Genomic DNA, 13940 nt, shown 5'->3' on the forward strand with positions numbered 1-13940 from the left:
AAAACACTCCTAGAAATTATGGTGGATATTTTATTGAAGCACTTAATCAAAAGTTGATTCTTCCATGTCAAGTATTTCATAGCTTTTTAGGCCCGATCTATTTTAAAATCCATTTGCGAGTCAACGTCATGTACACATAAAAAAATACAGTAATCTAATAATACATCTCGCATAAAAACACAAAGTGTTTATTTATAAGTTCCCTATCGTAAACCTTTAAATAATTCAAATTCAGAATATAACCATCAAAGTGCAAACATGAATTCCCTGTAGTAAAACTCTTACCCACCCATCACTTATAGATACATTTCTATTAACAAAAATTAAAGGTGCTTTTCTGAAACTGAATTTTTTGTCTGCGATTTTGGGTGTTGCTCAACACAAAGAGTAGTATGAATTACCATACAAGAGGTTCAGTCTACATTTTTCTATGGCACAGGTCAATTGCATTGCTTGCAGAAAAACACTTATTCGATTTTACCCTTATAGTAACATAACCCACCTGCAAAAGTACTAACGCACGTCTGATATGTGTCTCATAACCAACACTAGGGTTACTTTTCAAACTCAAACGTGCCGACCATAGCAGTCATCCCAAACCACACCAGAGCATTGTTGGAAGAGTTGCAGAGTTGAAATTTCAACTGTATGAATCCCAAGCCAAACCATGATAAGAAAATGGCAAATTAGTTATTAAAGACATCAGACAAGAACACTTGTAAGGCATATAGCCGGAGGACGAGGAATGGTTGCGTCTAGATCTTCGTCTGTTTGAGTTCTGACGAAACAGAATCTCTTTTAACCATCTCAATATATTTATTATCCTTGTCTTCTGGCTCGTGCTCTTTAAATTTCGACTCGATCTCTTCCGGATCCATGTAGGTGTAGAAGTAAGCCATGATGGAGAAGATGATACTCACAGCTACCAAAAGTGAGGCGAACAGCACGTATTCTGCCCACTGTAGATAAGGAAACACATATACGTACTGTAGCCTTCAGTAACAATCGCAAACCATAAGTGGCTTTTGACCCACAGTTTTAAATAGCATACCTGATCCGGAAGTGTGCCTGCCTCGGCCACAATGAGTACAATAATGTTGCCCACAGCTACAGTCAACAGCCAGCCTGCCTGGAGGACTGATTTCATGTTGCTCGGGGCCTGAAAGGTAACAAAGCCACAAGGTAAGACTACTTTTGCTCAAACCCTTTAAAGGGACACTCCACTTTTTTGAAAATATGCTACTTTTCCAGTGATTTTACGCACTGCCTGAAAATAGTCCCTTTGGTTACTTTCAATAGCAGAGGACTATTTTCAGGTGCTGCGTATTATCATTGCACCTGCTGTAGCCATGTTACGGCAGCAAAGTCCTTGATTATTACGCCAGAATGAGAGTATAGTTCCTAACCATATTTGCTTAGAAAATCGCAACTTTTAATTTTCCGTCAGCCTTAGTACACAATGTAACTACAGGAGAGTCAAGTTTTAAATAGGAAAAAATGTAAACTCTTTGGTTATTTCTTTTAGCAAATTAGCGATGCTAATGGTCTAATCAGATTTAAAGGAGTAGTCCACTTTAAAGATGGGGCCCATTGACTTACCATAGTATTTTTTTGACCTACTATGAAAAGTCAATGGACCCCATCTATAAAGTGGACTACTCCTTTAATGGATTATGCTAAGCTATGCTAAAAGTGGTACTGCCAGACCCGGAGATCGGCTGAATGGATTTCAAAATGGTAAAACTCAAATGTTTAACTCTAGGGGAGCTGGAAAATTAGCATTTTTTTTGAAAATAAGTGGAGTGTCCTTTTATTTAGCTGGAGTTTAGCTCTAACCCTAGTCTTGGACATCACGATTGGACCAACATTTCTGTAGTGATGACCATTTTTCAGTTTTGTCACGTTATAGCCCCAACTAGTGGTTAAGGTCTGTAATTTGACCCAATAGCTATTGGTAATCTCAAGTAAAAGTGGCCCTGACCACATTAAACATTTTGCCGTGGTGTTCCAGTGATGAATCGAACGTTACATTTTTGGATATTCAGTCTAAAAATGTTTAAATCCGATTACGGACAGAAAACCTAGGGCCTGTTCGCAAAAGTAGTTTTTTAACATAATGCTGAATATCTAACAAATGATTCCACGTACACCAGTGGTTTTTTAGGCAAAGTTGTTTAGAATAAGAAGTTATAACAAATGATACATTTATTTTTAATATAAGAAACACGGGATAATATACAACCACTTACACATAGAAAAAAGTGAAGGTGGCCCCAGTGGCTGATTTAAAAAAAAATCCAAGAGTCAAACAGGCCCATTGGTTTTGTTTGGTGATGGCTAGAAGAGATACACCCACCGCTGAAATCTCGCCGGATGAGTGCTGTTTTTAACCTAAATTTAACCTCCAACCCTAACCCAACATCTTGCGAGATTTAGGCCATAGCTGTATACCTTCTAGCCAAAACAACAACTTCTGTTAACCTTGTCTATTAGGTTCTTAAACTTGATTTTTTTAAATGTCCTTATAGAAAATCATTAGTACCCTTGTACAAAGACATTACATGCATTACATGACAATATAGTGGAAAAAGTTTCATGCCGAAATGAAAATACGTTTTGTTTGTCTTGACTTTGAATGCAGAGCTTGAATATAATATGTTAGTGTCCTTGAGGGTTGGAACCAAACTCTGCATGACATGACCCTCCAGTAACTTAATCAAATTTAGTTCATTATTAACAGCACCCCATACCTGTGCGTAGGAGAAGTCCAGTCCAGTGACGGAGAACATCACTTCTCCACAGGTCACCAGAAAGTATTGAATGATCTGCCAGGCCATGTGGATCGTGTTTGGTTTGATATCTTCTATATTCTTAATGTTCTCACACTGCGTAGACAAAATAATGTTATTTTACATTAGGAACGCCCAACACATCACTAAATTTACTTTGCTCATTCTAATCGATTCAAGATCATGTCATCATGATGCTTTATGTCTACAGCTGTTGAACCTACGTTGCTCAAATCGAAATTGCTGGGAATCACAACCGTGTAGGAACTACCAAAGCCCAGTTCCATGATGTAATAGCACATCTGTCCTTCCTCGTTCGCAATGGTGAAGTTAGCTCTATGAAGTGAACATAAATTGAATGTAATGTTGTTTTCTTGCAAATTGCTGTTAATTAGAGATGCATACTGCATCGCTACAAATATATGGTAGCAAACTTTTTGTTAAGTTATATCTTACAGTATCAATGGCTATCATACACGTACACACAATTTCGTAGATTACCACAAAGACACGTACTTGCCCTGGGGAAGACTGGTGTAGTTTGATACTTTTAATGGAGAGATGAAACCCAATGATTCAGACTTTGTCGAGATGTTTAGTGCTGAGTGAAAGCCATTCACAAACCTAGAAAAAATAAATATATATATATATATATTTAAAAACTTTTAAAGATTCTTTGTCAGGCTTTAGCAGGAAAGCTTGCACAAAAAGGTTCTTATAGAGGAACCAAAAATTGTTTTTAGTTGTGTCATTTATTACAAGCATCTATGCCAACACTCAAAAAAGTGCTACTGATGCCATAGAAGAAACCTTTTAGGCTGTATGGTTACATGAAGAACCTTTAACCTTTGTGTTTTACAAAAAGTTTTTTGTATTGGATAAAAATTCTGTAGATAATAAAATCAAAGAAATGGTTCTTTTAAAGGTGCACTGTGTAGATTTTTAGCGGCATCTAGTGGTGAGATTGTGAATTGCAACCAAAACAGCTCACCCCCCTTTCGTAAAGTTATGGTAGCCACCACAGGACAAACATGATGTCAGCGAAAGTAGGTCTACACAAAACGTGCACTGTAGAACAGTCTGTCCATTTAGGGCAACTGTAGAAACATGGCGGTGCGAAATGGCGACTTACACGTAAAGGGACACGTGGTGTATGTAGATAAAAACGGCTCATTCAAAGGTAATAAAACAATACAGTTCATTATGTAAGGTGTATACACACCACTGATGTTATAGTTATGTATATAATATTGCATTTCTGTCAAGAGATCCTTCTTATTTACACAATGCACCTTTAAAGGTTCTTTGGGGAAATCGAAAATAGTTCTTTTATTGCAGTATTTCTTAAACTTTTAGGCCCCTGGCACCAGCTTACGTCCCCCGGTTTGAGAACCACTGCTTGATAGCACCTTTATATTTTTTATATGAAGTATTGTTGATGCATTTGAATATTTCAAATCTTCCAAGTAAAAGTTTATGAAGAAACATTTAGAAATGCACTGACTTGATATCATTTGCACCTTGCTCTGGTTTCTCAGTAGTTTCTAAAATCTGTGAAGAAAAAAATGGTTGATCAGAACAGTTTACTCTTAAAATCACTGTATCCTTACGTGGGTATTAAAGGGACACTCCACTTTTTTTGAAAATAGGCCCATTTTTCAGCTCCCCTAAACGTTGGATTTTTACCGTTTTGGAATCCATTCAGCTGTAGACCATTAGCATCATGCTCAAAAATAACCATAGAGTTTCAATATTTTTTGTATTTAAAACTTGACTCTTTTGTAGTTACTTTGTGTACTAAGACCGACGGGAAATTAAAAGTTTCGGTTTTCTAGGCCGATATGGCTAGAAACTATACTCTCATTACAGCGTAATAATAATAATCAAGGACTTTGCAATGCAGTGCCCGAAAAATAGTCCCCTGCTATTAAAAGTTACCAAGGGGACTACTTTCGGGCGCTGTGTAATATCATTGCGCGTGCTGCAGCCATGGTAAGACAGCAAGATCTTGATTATTACGCCAGAATGAGAGTATAGTTCCTAGCCATATCGGCCTAAAAAAATCGCAACTTTTAATTTTACGTCTGTCTTTGTACACGATGTAACTACAGAAGAGTCAATTTTTAACTAGGAAAAATATCAAAACTCTTTGGCTATTTTTTTGCGCGATGCTAATGGTATAATCAGATTCAAAGGTACTGCCAGAACCGGAGTTCGGCTGAATGGATTCCAAAACGGTAAAAATCTAATGTTTAACTCAAGGAGCTGGAAAATGAATATATTTTCAATAAAAGTGGAGTGTCCCTTTAAGAGGAGAAAAATATCAAAAAGTTATACGACTACAAAAAGTTTCTTATGATGAACACTTACGATTTCTTTTATTCCTGCTGAACTAATTAAAACCGTTTGCCTCCTTCCAAACAAAAAATGAGTCTGAACGGCGTATCCTCCAGCAACCGACACACTATATATTGGATTTTCAAAAGTCATATAATCACCCGAGGTCTAAAGGAAACAAGAGGACATGATACTGTTAAAAATTTACTGTATAAACACAATTGTTAAAATGTTTATGGTCACTTCATTTTTTTGCATTTTAGAAAAATAGTAAACTAAGCAACAACACACCAGTCAGTCAGTAGATGGGGCGGGGCTTTGTTTTTGTGATGTCACATTAACAAGAGAATTAAAACAGCATGTCTAATCAGACTGCTTTGGTTTAATGGGGATGGAAAAAGAAGTATTTACTGTAGGTTGGTTGTGCCAACACACATCTATGTCTAAACAGCTTGTAAAAGTGAATCTTGCCTAATATGTGCCTTTTAAAAATAAAATGTTGTTGAAAGAGAATAATTTGCTTGCATAATCATATTTTGTCTACAAAAGTCATTTAAACCTTTCAAGCATGCACCATTTTAAGAACCTGGCAGACATTACAGTCAAGTGATCCTAGACTTTCGAACTGTGTATGTTTGTATATTATAAAGTAGGAAAATATAATGATTACTGGTTTGTTTGTAACTTGCCTGAAAACTAGACACACTAAATGTTTCTCGGTTCTCCACTGAAACATTCAGATCCACGACGTCCAAGTTCAGGAACCTCGCGTGGGCTTGGTAGCTTGAGGGAAACTTGGGCAATGTTTCCTGTTGGATTGAAATGCATGTACGTTTTATTTCTCTTACTGGGACCGGGAATAAATGGCATTGTGCCTCAAAATCACAGCAGCGGTGCATCCATGTACTTTTTACAGGTTTAAAAAAAATTGTCAGGTTTTGTTAGTAAGAGTGGTAAGGAAGGAAAGTGTATTGTAAGGTGTTACTCACATCAATCTGAAGCTGCAACAGGGCGGCAGCCACAAATGCTAACGCAGCCATCAGCATACCAACAGTTATCCTTCGCAACGGCCTGGAAGTCACCATGCACGTAAATACAAGGTACACAAATCGAATCGAATGCAAATCTGGAAGGCAGTTGCCCATCTGCACTTACGTGAAGTTAATGTGGCACATTTTGATAAGTGGGTACACTAAGTTGTCCATGATGGGCACCATGATCACAATCAGAATGGGGTTCACGATCTGGAGCAGAGCACAAAGGATGCTTTCATTTCACATTGTAAACGTAACACATGCACTGCATGTATATGTAAGCAGTATTATCATGCACTTACCTGCATCTGATCGGGTTGAATGATAAATCCTCCCTGTGGTGGCAAACAAAAGACAGAATTTGTGCCAATCTGGTACATAGTTCTCTAGTTTCCTTTTAAAGGTGCATTGTGTAACTTTTAGAAGGATCTCTTGACAGAAATGCAATATTATATACGTAACTATATTATTTGTGGTGTATAAAAACCTTACACAATTAACTGTATTGTTTTTATAACCTTAGAATGAGCCGTTTCTACATATCGCTTTTCATTCCTACGTTGTTTCAGACAACCACATATTTGTCCTGTGGTGGCTACCATATGTGTTTTGAAATAGAGGGTTTAGCTTCTGATTGCAATTCGCAATTTCACCACTAGATGCCGCCAAAATGTATACACAGCACAAATTTCAGACTTACAAAGTTGCCATTCATTGTGGTGGCCTGGAGGGTCCAGCGGGAGCCCTTAAGAGAAAAAAAAGTCATGCTGACATTTTTGTAAAACATTTTTAGTGGGACTCTGCTCAAATATGTGTTTGTGGCATCACTGTTTGCCTGTATACTGACCTGCTGGTCGAATAAAGCCCAGAACATTGGCAGAGGGATATAGAGAAACAGCACCTTCAATACCATCTTCACTTGAGCGATCAGGAGTTTCTGCAAAGAGAGACGGCTTGTGTTTGTGTGTTCGATCTCATGACAGTGTACATTTTGAACCCGCAGCATTGGTGTTGCAAGCCCACAAGCAAACTTGCAGGAATACTGTGTCTAACATACATCATATTTTTCTTCAGCCCAGTCCATCCAGTGCTCTCTTTTTGGGTACTGGTTGCCACGTTTTTGGAAACGATTCTTAAGTGCAAACTGCAGAAGAGAAAAAAACATCCAGGTGAGGCTAAAACTAAAACATTACTGATAAGTACGTTTTTAAAAACATTTGGCTGATAATTTATGCCCTTGATGTGCTGCATTGTTGATTTTTTTTGTTGATTTGTGCATATTTAAATTTAAGCCAAAGTTTTAAAATCCCTCATTTTCTGAATATTTGACCCATGTACACAATCATACTATTAAATTATCTAAATAAATGTATGTTCTTACACCAATGCACTTTACGACTTGCAACAAGATGTTTCCCTTAGGGGTGTCCATCACGTACATGCCTCTGCCTAAAATAAACACAACTGCACAGAAAAGAAATATTCGTTAGTCACTGCTGCCACCGTGTGGTCATATACGGTATCGCACGATAGATGACACTCACTGAGGGCGACCACCATAAGAGCTGCCGGGACACCGAAGGCCAACGGGTAACATTTCTGCTGTGAATGGATACCACACGTCTGAGCTGATGAACAGAGCAAATTCATACAAACACAATGAGAGAGACGCCTTTAATCTTAAAACAAACAAACGTACAGCGTGCACATCGAATATTAATAACGCATGCGCAATACATACATCTCAGAATGGGTGTGATGAGAGTTGAGAGAAGACTCCCGGCATTAATAGACAGATAGAATATGGAGAAGAAAGTACTTCTTTGTTTCTCCTGAAAAAAAAAACACAGTTTTAGCATCAACAACATAAACAAACGGCTTTTGTGGACTAAAGGCAACTTCCGGTAGACTTTTACTAGAATCAGTAACAACAGAGTCATTTTACAATAAGTAAATGTATTTTTTGATAACATGGGAAATAAATGACAAGTAAATTACCTTCGTAATATATCATATCTAAGGTGTATCAACTATTACAATGAGCTAACGTTAAAATGAATGTATACAATATTACATATTTTCGACAAGGTATTTGTTTCAGATATCAGTTTAGCCGTTAGCCAGACAGATAAATAAACACAGACCAGTTCAGGCGCGTAACCACAACAAGCATTGTCTGATGAAATTATTCAATGTAGCCTACTGAGTACTACTTAAAACGCTATGTGTTTTAAATAATTTAAAACATTGGTATGAATTTTATTGCAATACATTTGTGAACTGACTATAACTTCTCTTGCACATTTTGCTGTCATATGTTAATAGTATGCAGTGTTTTTTGGATTTATGGATTGGATTTATGGATGGATTTACAATGTTGGTTAAAATGTTTACCTTTAATAGAATGTCCCATATGGCAAGAAATAAATTTCCCTGGCCCAAAATATGTTTTAAATATATGCTAAATAAATTTAGTAGAAAGCAAAACTTAAATATATTTATAACCTTTAGCATATATTTCAAAATACAAAATACATTTCTAATTTTACAACCCATAAGACAAAAAAATATTTTTTCCTGTGCAAAATATAAAAGTTTGTATAAAATGTATACGTATGTATAAAATATAAAATATAAGTATATTTTTGCAGTTGAAAATATATCTAATTTGAACCTTTTCAAACCTTATATTATTATTACAGGTTTTAACATACAAAGTTTTTCTTTCAATGCTACATGAATATAAATGCTTTAAAATATATTTAAAAATGGCCAAAAAATATGCTGGTGAAAAATACATTTTTTTTAAACATATTTCAGCACATATATTTTTTGGACATTTTTTGCTTATTTTGAAATATATTTAAAATTATATGTGAAAATATATATTTTTTTGCCATATGGGATGATTTTCAGATTTTATGGTAGTGCACATCATTCACATTAACCCTTTGCAAAGTCTAGTTAATTACATATATGCATATTTATCTGTATTATCTAGCCTACTTTTTACTATTAAGAGAAAAAATGGGGGCTGGGAGCTTTTTTGGTATGCATATTTACATTACACAGCGTTTATCATTTTGTCAAAGGAGGCAACAATAAGCAACAAGAATCTAGACTGCCACAATTAAATTTTAAATATGATGAACAACAGAAATGTATTAATATTTATACATTTTCATAGAATCTGCTCATGCCCCATCCAACCCTGTTTAGTTTTAAAAGATGAAGCGTTGTGGTCACGTTTTATTCATATGAAATTACCCACTTGTAAAATAGTTAAAGTTGTGAGATCGGCTTTAAACGATATCTATTAGACTTTGAATGCAAAGCTAAGCGTTTCATACTTTGGCACTTGTGACCTTTGAAAACATGTGTCGCTGTGGCACCAAGGGTGGAGAAGGGTGCAGGTGCCTGCGAATCAGTTGTTTGTTAATATCTAACACACTGTATCAGAAACTTAACCTTGAGCTCTGATCATATCAGAATAGCTGATATGAACATTTAGTACTGGAATGTAACCAAGAATCCTTACGTGTGCATTTGTGTATGTATGTATGTGTGTGCTTGTCCACATGCCTGATGATCTTGAAACTGATCTCCTCCAAACGCAGCCACACAGGGTTTAATACCTCCTGTCCCCAAAGCAATAAGCAAGAGTCCCAACATGGACAAAACACTAAAAAAGTGAACAGAAATTACGTTTGGCTCGTATTCAATAAAATCTTATATATATAATGTAATGGCTAACTCACACATGTAGAGTTATGTTGTCAGGGTTGCCGTCTCTATCACTGTCTGTAATGTCGTTGATGGAACTGACGGCCATGACCACCTGACCGATACAGTAAACTATGGACAGGTACACGATAGTCCTGCGGAAAGTAGAGATGTTGAAGTGGAGATGTCCCTTAATATGACTTTCATTGTATGCTAAATTCCTAATAGTACATTTTATAGGTAACCAGGCTAGGTCAGCCCTAACCCTTACTTGAACTTGCCAAGCCATGAGTCTGCTATTATAGCTCCCAGAATGGGTGTAAGATAGCACAGAGCCACAAATGTGTGGTAGATGGTGGTGGCAAGGTCATCATCCCAACGGAGAAAATACCTAAAGTACAGGACCAACACAGCTGAGAGAGAGAGAGAACACAATACAGTTTCATTAACACAGTTCAGATATTATTTTGTAGCTTTGCGTGGTTTATTTGGTCTCACCTCTCATGCCATAGTAGGAGAATCTCTCACAGAACTCATTCACCACTATGAAAAATATACTGATGGGATATCCACAACACTCGGCCTACAAGCACACAATGTAAAACTTATTTATATTTTAAGATGTATTTGTAAAAGTTACAGTATTAACTCTTAAGATTTCTTACACTTTTCTTGGACTTCTTTTCACTTCCTTGTTCTTTGTCTGCAAAACATTATGCATAGTGTCATTGTGAAAGCTGTTTTACAGCTAAAATCATATTTAAATACAATTGGAAAATGACTGAGCAGTCTTGTTAATCAATATACATATTTATGCCAGTGTTTTCATATTGCAGGTGGACATAACATCAATGTTTCCTCACCTCCCATGATGACTGCTTCGTCTGGGGTTGCCTTCTAGTTCTTAATAATATCCGTTGGTACGGAGACAAACTCGCACGCGCTCCCTGAGACAGATGGAGACAGATGGAGCTGTACTCTGAAGACCTGGGACACAGGTAGGAGGATTTTATAGACTCTGGGCAATAAATGTAGCCTCGGTCACTAGTGGGTTAAAATAGGATTGACGTTGTTGTTTATGACAGTATACGTGAACAGTAATATGACTGTGAGTGTGTGTGGGGCGGGTGGATTGAGGGAATTAAGGAGTTATTTACAGCTCTCTTATCGATCTAATCTGTAAATCAAACAATGTGAACTTTTGGTTTTGTAATAAAAATAGGCAGTTAATAATTAAAATAATAAAAGTTTATCATCAAAAAAATGAAATCAGCTAAGAAAATGATAAATGAAATATGCTACATTTAATCATTTATGCTATGCAGAAATTCTCACAGTTAGAGAGGGTTGCCAGGTCTGCGTAACAAAACCAGCCCAAAGGCCAATAAAACGTGAAGCTTCAGGGTGTCTCAGAATTCTCTGTGGTAAAGGTACAAAAAAATTGGGAAATGTGAAAGTTGGAACTTAAAAATTACCTTACATTTTCTAATTTTTAAGTGAAAATTTTGAGGTGTTTCCAAATTAGAAAAAAGTTTTTCACTTTAAAAAAATTTGAAAGTTGGAACTTAAAAATTTAAAGTGTAAAAGTTTTTAGTTTTTTTTCTAAACAAATAAAGTTCCAAAACAGAAGGCTCATTTAATGTAATTATTAACATGGTTCTCAATAGCTAAAACTGCGTAGTTGATTAGATATGCGAGATAACGTTGGAACAATCGAAACACAGCCAATACATCACCATGTGATCAAACCAGAATGCATCATAATGTCCTGAGTGTACATTTAATTACAACCCCATGACACCTGTCACAGCAGCATCACTGCATTTGAACGTAAAAAAAAAACATAAGACATTTTCAGTTCTATCATGACTGCACTGTAAATAAATAAAACTATGGTATATTATAAGGTACATGAGCTTTTTGCCGAATGAAATAAGCAAAAAATACTCACCAATCCTCACTCGATGAACAATAGCAAACTTTTCTCTTCAGACTTGAAATTTTAAAGGCTGTGCCTCAACACAGTGATGTGTAAATGTCATCCATTGGTTGTTTAGCACAGCATGCGCACAAAACCACAGACCATTGAGGTTGGTTAGAAGGCAACACTGTGGCAGAATTGTAACAAACTCAATCCACAACGTAGAAACACCAACCTTTTGCCCATGTTGTTACAACGTTAGCAAGTTGGCTACGTTGACACAATGTTCTTTGTTTGCTTGGTATAATAGTATAATCACCCAAAAATAAAATTCTGTCATCATGTACTCACCCTCATGTTGTTCAAAACCTTATCTTTTTTGTTCAACAGAATAATAAAGTTGTTGATTATAAAAAATGATAACAAAGAAAGTTTGTGAATACCATTAGGGTGAGCACATGATAACAGAATTTCATTTTTTGGGTGACCTGTCCCTTTAAGGGACTATGAAATGATAGTGTTCTGAATGACTCTTTCACAAACCACAATGTCAGCTGTAACACAGTAATAAAATGACTTACGTAAACCAAATGGTGGCCAGACATGAGCACTGATGTTTGGAGATGTTTGAATCGATGGAAGTGACAGAGAGAGTGAGTGGTAAACAAACTCCCCCCTCCGTTCAGAGATGCCCCACTGTTCAATGCTTAGAGAGGAGAGTGGGCAGATAGACAGGATGGTGTGTGTACGGTATGAGGTCCAGTCAGCAGGTTTTATTCTGAATGCACAGAGAAACCAGCAGTGCTAATGTAGCTCAACTGGAAGAGCATTGCATTAGCAACACCAAAGTCAAGGGTTCGATTCACACAGAAAACATACTTATTGCCTTAAAATTTTAAGTTAATTAGGGGTAAAGCCAAGAATGGGCGAAGACCACTATTGTATTCGTTAGTTTTCTTATTATTCTTCCGGTTTCATCTTCCGCCATTGCGTTTATGGCAGCCCATAGCAGCGTACATAGGAAAGTTATGAAATTTGGCACGCTTATAAAGGACTGTCCAAAAAGTCTCCACAGCAAATTTGGAGTCTCTACATCAAACCCGCTAGCGCCACCAACAGTCCAAAGTTGCACTTACGTTTTTGCTTATAACTTCTGATCCGTAAGGCCTAGAAACAAAATTCTTGTTTCCTCTGATTCCTTGGCTCAATATGATTCGAATGGATCCTACGACGTCATTTTCTGTCATGAACAGTTTTCCGATATTTTGAATTATTCGTGAAACCTACTTTTGCGAACTCGTCCTAGAGCTTTTGCCGGATTGTCAAGAAAATCGATATATAGCATCTATAGACCCTCAATGCAAAAAGTTATGGAATTCATGTTGATTCGTCAATCCGTTTCCGTAAACCGTGTCAACAAAATTTATGTAGAGCGCTAAAAAACGGATTTGAGGCTGTATCTTCGCCAAACTTAAGCCTATTGACACGAGACTTGGTACTTGTGATAGCAGTCAGGACCTGAGGGTGCATGCACAGTTTTGTCACAACGCCACCTAGTGGTCAGAGAAATGTTTACATGCCTATAACTTTAGTTATATATATAATTTTAGTGGGACTTGTTACCTTCTAGTCCTGAACTGTTGCCAAGTCCAACGATACTAAACATGGCAGGTTTTGCGCAGCAAAATAGTTAAAAAACATGTGTGAATATCTCTGTGAGCGTTATTCAGATCGACTCGAAAACGCCATAGGAAGAACATTACATTACCTTCTATTGGCGCTGTATTACAATTTTCATTAGAAAACGCCGAAATTTGCGAAAAATGAAAAATTACCTTTAAATAGTTGGCCCTATAATTAAACAAAACCTTTGAAATCAAGCAACCCTATGGTCATACAACTGTTTCTTCACTAAACTAAAGTGTAAAGTCATAAAACTAACTAGATGCAACACAGTTATGATCTGAGGGTGCATGCACAATTTAGTCATTGCGCCACCTAGTGGTTTTGAGATAGAAATATGGTATTTTTTGCATAAAACAACTGCTACAGTACAACTAAAACCTTGAGTCATCATGGATTAAGGCTTTAATGGTTTGAAGTTTAATCATTGGTGCATTCCAATTCACTCCCTAG

At 36.6% G+C, this 13940-nt stretch overlaps 1 protein-coding gene across 1 annotated transcript; it reads right to left on the reverse strand.

Annotated features, from left to right (window-relative positions):
- Positions 1-35: 35 nt before the first annotated feature.
- Positions 36-10868, reverse strand: slc15a1b (solute carrier family 15 member 1b). Its single transcript, XM_065240177.2, has 23 exons — positions 10747-10868; positions 10549-10586; positions 10382-10466; positions 10155-10296; positions 9919-10038; positions 9743-9842; positions 7902-7992; positions 7705-7788; positions 7542-7624; positions 7218-7304; positions 7008-7097; positions 6861-6905; positions 6463-6495; positions 6282-6370; positions 6116-6197; positions 5816-5935; positions 5160-5294; positions 4294-4340; positions 3306-3413; positions 3014-3125; positions 2751-2885; positions 1052-1159; positions 36-959 (listed from the first exon to the last, which is right to left on the reverse strand). The coding sequence occupies exons 1-23, from the start codon at positions 10751-10753 to the stop codon at positions 756-758; spliced, it is 2145 nt and encodes a 714-aa protein (XP_065096249.1). The 5' UTR covers positions 10754-10868; the 3' UTR covers positions 36-755.
- Between the last annotated feature and the right edge of the window lie 3072 nt (positions 10869-13940).

This window comes from Paramisgurnus dabryanus, chromosome 7 (genome assembly GCF_030506205.2).
Source record: "Paramisgurnus dabryanus chromosome 7, PD_genome_1.1, whole genome shotgun sequence".
NCBI classification, from domain to species: domain Eukaryota; kingdom Metazoa; phylum Chordata; class Actinopteri; order Cypriniformes; family Cobitidae; genus Paramisgurnus; species Paramisgurnus dabryanus.